Genomic DNA, 8,924 nt, shown 5'->3' on the forward strand with positions numbered 1-8,924 from the left:
TAGTTATTGGTGGAACACTCAAAAATGGTTTCCTTCTTTTTCTATAATCGATGGAAACCATGCTATTCTTTCTCCCCCAGATATAGAAGCTTCATCAAAGCTATTTGGTGGCATGAATCGTGATCAGGTATATATACTTCCGTTTTCAAGTCTTTAATTAATAATCTTATATTATATATGTACACGACTAGAATGGCATGCAGTAGGGACTAGAGAATAAACAGTCAAACAAATTAATAAATGTCTATCAGTCATCCCAATGTATTGAAATCAATGAGTTAATTTAGTGGATTGTGACATATCATTATATATTTCATAGGAAGATATACAACTTTATTATTTCTTTCCAACAATCTTATAATAGGTTAACTTCTACAAAGTTCAGGACAACATATTTAAATATTTATTTTGGAATTAGAAGTCGTTTATTTTTTTCTTATCGACTATTAAACTTCAAATCTAATGCATACCAATATCGCATCTCATAATATTATATGCGTTATCCATTGAATACAACTAAGATTATCATCTCATTCAACTCTCTTGTTAAGCTCTACATTGTAGATGTTCTGAGGATCACAAACATTAGTAGTTCGACGACTTAATTAATCATTATTTTCATAAACACACTAGATGTTAGATTTTGGGTTTTAAGTATATCAATAATAACTTAGATAAATATTGGATCGTGTTTTATATGTATACTTTTAAAAATTTGTGATTTCAAATTTATTGCACTCGGTATCACGAAATCTGATTTGAGATAAACCAAGAACAATTGATTTGAAATTCATGTCTCTTCCAAATCGAAAACACAGAATATACCTTTCCGTTTGAGTTTTTTCAGAGAGAGACACTAAGTTGCATAGAAGACAATTTCCAGTTATTATAAGTTCTAACATTTGCATGCATCATCGATCTTTCTTATATACATGGAAGATGGCGGTTAAGGGTGGCTCTGCCCCTTGGACTCGGACCCCGCGCTGCCCCTAGACCCCTATATTCTCACGTCCATATTTATTACTCAGAGTATACACCCCACATTTCTAGTCTCGGTGAGTAAATTGAACTCCCCTACCTAATAATACTAACTACACTAAAATATATTGATAACACTAAAATCACCAACACTAACTGGGTTTGAACTTTAAAGATGTCAATTAATGAAATAAAACCTTTTTCTCAGCATATTAGGAACAAAAAGATCCATAGTAAGGATAACATTAGGCTTAGGGGAGCGGGAAGGCAATCGACACCAGGGTGGGAAGCTCAACAAACATGATCCCACCATGGTGGCATGATGAGGAAAGAGAAAAAGACAATGAGAGAGAGAGAGAGAGAGAGAGATTTTATGTGTGTGTATTAAATCTTATAATTTCCAATTTTCTTGTTCATATCTTCTCCGTTTCCATGGCACCACTCCCTCTTTTCTTTTTCTTGTCATGGCAAATTAAAATATAGCTTATGTGGAGCTTAAGTGGTCATGACAAGAATGAAACCCTTTAGACGAATTTTTTGACGGAAAGTGCAGCCAAAAATGATTTTTTTTTTCATTCTGTTTTTTTTTTTCTTTTATTTTCTAATAATGTAACCCTTAAAAAAATTATACAACTACTAATATTTCTTTCTACGTCCACCACGGATTGTTTGTTAACTTTTACGTAAAACAATATAAAAATGCATCAACTATGTCCAAGTAGTAATCTGCTTTACCCCAAATCCGTATAAAATGACGTTTAAATGGAAATTACAATTATACAATTCAATTCTGATTTTAAATCACTAAATGAAACAAAGTCCACGGTTCAAACTTCAAAGGCAGTTTTTCCCAAACTTTATTACGTACTTAATTACCATTTCAATTTTTATTTGGAACTGATAAGTTATGATGAGAAATGATTTTGAATTTTTGACATCAAAATTTCGCATTATTCAATGTATACTGCATCACAAGGAACCAATGGTAATGGGCTAACTGGACCAAACATGGCCCGTGTGTAGAGGTGCACAAACCGGATCCAGATTTTTTATATTTGAATATAAATCCAAACCAGATTTTTCAATATTCGGTTATAAAATATCCGGTCCAGAAAAATCTGATCCTCTGTATTTGAATCGGATACATTGAAAATTTGAATCCAAATTTGGGGATCATATTTTATCCGAAAAAAATCTGATAACTTAGACCCAAAATCCGAATAAAAAACCACTGGGAAACTAGATACAACGAAATAGAAGCATTAAAACACATTCAACAATGAAAAGAAAATTTCAAATTACTTTATATATTTCAACAAGAGCACAAACTCTAATGCTACTATAACTTAAACACACATTTATAATATGTGTATACTAATGCTACTCCTCTTCTTTGTGTGTGTTAAAGCTACAAGCCATGCAATCACAACCAAGACAACAAGGCGAATTTGAATCACTCCATCGTGACTTGAACATTGGATTTGGAAAGTGGGATTTTGATCCAATGGATCTTGAAAACCCGTTTCCAAACAACAATGGATCCGTTCATTTATGGCAGGGTGAAAAAGACCTCATTGTCCCTGTGACACTACAACGTTATATAGCGCATCAACTCCCATGGATCAAGTACCATGAACTCACTAACACTGGACACTTCATAGCCTTCGCAGATGGTGTGATTGATTCTATTCTCAAAGAACTTCTCACCAAAAAGAATTAGTTTTTACTATTTGTTCTTTGTACTCTTACCTGTTACATTTGATATTTTAATAAGATTGTATTGAAAAGAAGAGAATGATTCATGTTACATATAACACATATAATTATAATGCATTGATGCTAATAAATGTTTACAAAAAAACCTGATTAAAGTAAACTTTCTAAAGCTGTTCAATGAAACAAAGAAATCTAAAGAGTAATTAAAGATCTTCCCAGACTTTGAAATCGGAATTGGAGTTGTTGTGTTGGTTAACACAATCTTGGCATCCGATTATGAATGTTGTTCGAGTGGAATCCATGTTTACCAAAGCATGAGCAGTTCCTGATGGGCTAACAGCAACTGCTACATCATCTGCAGTGAGAGTTACTTGAGCGAAACCTTTTCCAAGTGCAGTATTTTCCAATCTGAACATTGTTCGAGCTCCCCAAATCAAGAACGTTTCATTACATGTATGGTGTCGATGATTTCCCCTCAAACCACCGGGTTTGATTTCGCCGACATGAATTGAAGCACAAATTAGAGCTCCACCTGGAATTCGAGAGTTTAGTGCGATTGAAACGGGGTCGAGCATCCAGCCACGGTTGTCTTTGGTTATCGGCGATGGGAACCCAGAAGAGAATCGGATGATATTGGCGTCATGATCTTCATCGTTGTCGAATGAGAATCTTCTGATATTGATATTGGTATTGGATGGGTTTAATGGGAATTGTGAATTCCGCTGTTGGATTCTGAGGAAGACCCAGGTTAGGATTAGGAAGATTGATAGCAAAAAGGGGAAAGCTTGTGGCTTTTTTAAGAAGAATTTCAATCTTGAGAGTCTTGCTGCTAAGGTTTGTGATTGAAGGGGGATGTTGATTTCAGTGTTGAAAATTGGAATTTCTGTGCTACTTGGATATGAAATTCTTCTAGGGTTTGCCATTATTTGATGGATCGACATCGTTTGCCGATTGGATCTTCCCCATTTATGTGTATCGCCATCTCCCGCTCTCTACGATGCATCTTAGGGGTAAATATACAAATGGTGCCTAAACTATGGTCAAAATGTATGAAGAGTCCTTTAACAATTAATTAATATTTAATAAATTTGTCCCAAAATCCATTGTCGACACAAAAACCTTATAAGTTTGTAAAAAATGAACGGTGTCGCCCTGAGTACACATTTATGTGTGGTAAAGTCTAATGGTTGGAAAGCTTTTGTCAAAATTACTTTTTATAACCGGATTACCATAGTCTTATTAGACCACAACAAACATAGTTTTTAGATTAGTAGGATGCCAAATAAGCAAACACTCACACTTACCAAGTTAAAATCTTTTCCATACATATTCATCGTCTCTATGATTGTTCATCACCTACTACACATGAAGCAAACACACTCACAAGGTACTAGTGAGGTGCCAAATTTAAGCCTTCACCATCTTCTCCCTATGATGAAAACCAAACTTAGAAAATCTAAAACCCCTTACTATAGAAACGTGGGGAAAATGAGACAAAAACAATCAAGCTTAGAGAAATGGATCGTGTTGGCAGCGACATAAACCATGGTTTTTACCAAATGGTCGGGAGCACAAGTCACCAGGTCTTTCCACATCTCTTTTCACTGAAATATGTCAAAACCATTCATTTTTTGTTCCTCCCATGTTTGGTACACTAAGGAGATGATGAACATGGATTCAGAGAAGTTCTACTAGTTTTGCTGGTGTGTATTTCCCTCCTTTGAGGCATTGAATCCAAGAACATAAATCAAGATCACAAGATAAGGACTCAAGGGTCTCTTTCTCGTGATCACGAGTTCTTTGGTGTAGAAGTGTAGCCTAATATGAATACATATTTAATACAAATAGAATTATAGCCAAAACTAAAAACTTTGACTTGGTTCAATGAATGGAAATATAGCCTGATGCACTAAAGGTCTCGAGCTCGAGACTTACAACCAACATTTTCATCAACTCTTTATCTATGGCTGCCACATCAGCAGCTAAGGCTTGGTCAGCAAGAATTTGGTAGCCTCATGGCATGGTAACCTACTACAGAAATGAAAACCTGATAATTGCTAAATGTGCAAAAACCTTAGCAACGTTTTGTGCTTTGCACACAAAAATGATTTTTAGGTAAACCACTAAAAATGTCAAACTTAAGGGATTTTTTTGTCATTATCCCTTTTTTATAATAGTAAAAAAATTAAAATTGAAGCTTGAAACAACATTAAGACATAGAGTCACGTAAAAGAACATTCATCAAAAAATGTTCATCGGAAATCCGTTGGTAATTACCAACAAATAAGTTGGTAAAATTGTCTAAACAATTTGCCCGTATGTTTTTCGACGAAGTGTAAAATAGCTTATGGTATTGTTCAATTTAAATATTTTTTGAAGTTTGAATTGATGTGTCTAGCATATTATCTATGCTCGGCTGATGGAACCCTAAATTTTTAACAACTTCTAAAAGTCCCTGATCACATAACAAAAAACTGTTAATTAATTTATTAGAGAAACCAACTTAAAGAAGATAAAATGATATACATTGCGTTGGTCTGATATGAGGGTTAATCTATGTTCATCTCCCTTTCCAATGTCATACATACATCATCCATGAAGAGATCAAGAAACCACTTCCATGTTTCTTTCTTTTCCATTAATACCACTGCCCAAGGGTAGATGTGATAGTTTGAATCTTGACCCACTACCGAAAGAAGTTATCTTCTACAAATACCCTTCAAAAATATCTGTAAACTCCTATAACCTTACTACAATCTTCAATCCACCAGTCCCTTACTCCCTTAAAACAAACATATAACTTTCCCTCCTAATCTCTTTACCCTAACTCTATAGTATGGCATAATAATCTTTAAGAGTGCCCTTTATCTCATGTAAACCAAATTTCTAGAATTTCTCCATTGACCAACACTTCCAACCAAGTTAAAATGATTATACTCTTCAACTCTCATTTATTTTAACTCATTTTGGGTCAACAAAAATTTCATTGATAAAATGATTTGCAATCTATCCATAAGTAAGTATGGAACCACGCTTGAAACTTCTTGAACAATAATGAACATCATGTAAGGACTTAATCTTAAAAGACATTTCTTCACTAATCCATGAAGCCTAAAGTCTAAAAGGGCAACATGGATTCTTGTTCATTTTAAAACACCTAAAAAACAACATATTCTTATCAGTATTTTCATTCCATAAGTTGTATCCATGAACTACTATAAAATTACTTGACATTTATTTCATCACATTTAGGGTTTGAGAACTTCTTACCTAAAATAAGGACCGTTTATTCCATTCTCATTTCTCATCATATACTACACACATAGGTGTTTAATTGTCTTTACCTTTATTTTCATGACTATATATTGACTTCAGGATCTATGGTTTTCCGACTTGATTTACCATATAGCTTGTTTAAAATTGCATCCCCAATTGTCTTGTCGAATAATGTAACCTCTTCACTATTCTCATGATCATATTAAAAAGGATCAGACAACTGTGAATCTTTATATATATATATATATATATATATATATATATATATATATATATATATATATATATATATCATCTGCTTCATATTAAAATGTTGATAGTTCCTCCTCAACCCAGTCAAGTATGGGTTCATTTTGGTGCTAAACATGTCATCAAACATCTCCATGAAAGTGATTTTAATCAACATCATTGTCCAATCTCTTTATAGCACTGGAAAAGATTACATTGCTGGGGCAATAATATTACACATCCTTACAAATCTCTTTAGTTAAATATTCAAGAAATCCCACAAGCTCCATAAAGACCATCAAACTGAAATCAAAATCTAGATGCTTTACGAGGCTCAAAATACACAAGAGGTTTATGAACAAACATACCTTTATAGTGAACATTCATGACCAATAAGTTACTTGGAGATGTATTTAAAGCCATAAGTCGATAATCTTTCAATTATCTAGTAACTCTTGATGATTACAATGATCAATTTCATTATAGTTTAAGATTTAATGTGATTAAACCCTAATTGACTGTAAGGATTGGGTTTTGGGTGTAAGTCGATTGTCTTCCACGTAATGAGCCATGTAGTACTTGGATATGATTTGGGAGATGAACTTGGTAATATGGGATATTCACTATAAGAAACTACCCATATATCGACGACTTTTACAACCCTTATGTTGACGGCAAGTCATCGGGAAAGCCAATACCGACGACTTGTCGTCGGTAAGAAGTCATCGTCATAGTCTCGTTGGCGGAAGTGGAAATAGTCGTCGGGATTTATGTGTCGGGATAGATACCCCTATACCGACGACAATTCCTCTCCAAAGGCTCCGTCGTAACTGATTTTTGAGAAAAAAAATATAATGTTTTATTATTTACTTTTACCGACGACATGTCATCGGTATATATTATACCTATTCCAATGACATGTCATTACTAAAAGTGTCTACCTGTTTTTATCGATTGAGTTATGGAGACGGCATGTCATCGGTCTAGGTCAAAACCGTTTTTACAGTTAAGACCTATGTCGATGACATGTCGTCGGTATAGCCAAAAAAATTTAATATTATTCACAGATTCTATAAAATAAGAAACCCTTTTTTTTAAAACAAATCCAAAAAATATGCATCATAATGTCATAACAAACCAAAATAACAATTCAATACTTAAAGTCTACTACATACGAAAATAACAAAAAAAAAAAAAACAAGTCTTCAACAAACATTGTTCAAAATAACACAAAACATCAATCACATAATCTTCATCCATCTCATCGGTCTCCTTGGTTAGTTCGGGGGTATTTCGTGGAAACACATTGGGATTGAATTGAAATATTGAAATTGGTGGTGGTTGGAAGTTAGAAATTACGGTTGACAATGAGTCGTTATACCCTTTTTGCAATTGTTGCAAGTATTGTTCCATTGGTTGGTTAATCCATCAAATTGGGTATCATTCAGATTTTGATATAGGGATTTAGAAAATATGGAAGGAGGTTCATTTGGAAGAAATATTTTAAAACCGGTTTTTTAATTGAACCAGTGTGGTGATCTATTTCCGGTTTAACCAGTTCGACTACCGGGTCAACCGATTTCTATAACTTTCATATTTTTTTCCTATATTCCTATACACACATACATATTATATAAATACATAAATCAATAATTTGACATCCATAAGTTCAAACGTTAAAGATACACATAAACCAATTTGTAAATCAATCAAAATACATTGAAAAACAAATAACCACATGCTTTACTGTAACATCCCCGAATTCACGGTCATTTTAAAAAATTTATTTATGCTTATTTAAAAATCAAAGTATCCATTTTAAAGAATAATATTGCGGAATTTGTTCCCATAAAACATGCTAAAGATATTATCAAAGTATTTACGAAGATATGTATTTTGTTTATATTAAAACATTGGGATGTCATCGTCAATACATAAACATAAGCATAAACAAACCTTACAATCATTTACACTCATGATTTACATCTTCGTTAATCTCTTAGAGTAATGTAGTTTCATATAGACACCTATGATACAAATAAACTGAGTGGGTCAGGTTGGAAAACCTGGTGAGTACATAGGTTTTTCAGCCTACAATAATATAATTCTTATATTTAATCATCAAACAATTAACCCAACTCCCCATCCCCATTATCTTCTTTATTCTTACGGATCTACCCTAAGAATCATCTATCCTTAATTCATTCATTCCTAAGGATTGTCCTAAGGAATAGGCACGAAGTCCATTGCTGCCAGGGTTTATCTAACAGGCACTAAGTCCATAGCTGTCGACGTTATATATTAGGCACTAAGTCCATAGCTGCCAATATTCATCTATAGAGCACTAAATCTATAGCTACCAACGTTCATTTGTAATGCACTAAGTCCATAGCTGCCAGGGTTTTTAGAGTACATTTTGTGAACACGTAGCTCAAAAACACCTACAGGTTGTGAGCCTGCTAGCATTCCACTGGACTGTCTAGAAAAAGTCTGTGGTCGTCATCTATACTCTGCTAGATGACTGGATCATTGTTAAGGTTAAGGCTTCTCATCATCTTTCACCTCTCAACATCTATATAATTTTTCATCTCCTCTTTCATCTACCCATCTTTACTCATCATATTTATAGGTATAAAATACATATACGGTTTAAATCACATAAAACATGTATATATATATATCGTTCATCTAACATAGATATCAGGAACACAGATAATAAGCACATA

General features: G+C 33.6%; 2 protein-coding genes across 2 annotated transcripts in view; one reads left to right on the top strand and one right to left on the bottom strand.

Annotated features, from left to right (window-relative positions):
• LOC111897313 (uncharacterized) overlaps positions 1 to 2,706 on the top strand; it is a 3,802-nt gene extending 1,096 nt beyond the window's left edge. The window contains exons 4-5 of the mRNA XM_023893268.3: positions 1 to 127; positions 2,387 to 2,706. The exon at positions 1 to 127 is cut by the window's left edge and continues 141 nt beyond it. Of these exons, the coding sequence (XP_023749036.1) occupies positions 1 to 127; positions 2,387 to 2,698 (439 nt within the window). The 3' untranslated portion in view covers positions 2,699 to 2,706. The remainder of the gene's footprint in view (positions 128 to 2,386) is intronic.
• Positions 2,707 to 2,780: 74 nt separating this feature from the next.
• LOC111897314 (uncharacterized) lies at positions 2,781 to 3,704 on the bottom strand. The gene has a single exon (XM_023893269.2). It carries the CDS (start codon positions 3,633 to 3,635, stop codon positions 2,898 to 2,900), a length of 738 nt encoding a protein of 245 aa, XP_023749037.1. The 5' UTR covers positions 3,636 to 3,704; the 3' UTR covers positions 2,781 to 2,897.
• Between the last annotated feature and the right edge of the window lie 5,220 nt (positions 3,705 to 8,924).

The sequence above is a fragment of the Lactuca sativa genome, chromosome 6 (genome assembly GCF_002870075.4).
Source record: "Lactuca sativa cultivar Salinas chromosome 6, Lsat_Salinas_v11, whole genome shotgun sequence".
In the NCBI taxonomy this organism is placed as follows: Eukaryota; Viridiplantae; Streptophyta; class Magnoliopsida; order Asterales; family Asteraceae; genus Lactuca; species Lactuca sativa.

Bases quoted from the DNA above. Each gene is read 5' to 3' on its own strand.
- LOC111897314 (XM_023893269.2), bottom strand. From the start codon at position 3,635: ATGTCGATCCATCAAATAATGGCAAACCCTAGAAGAATTTCATATCCA.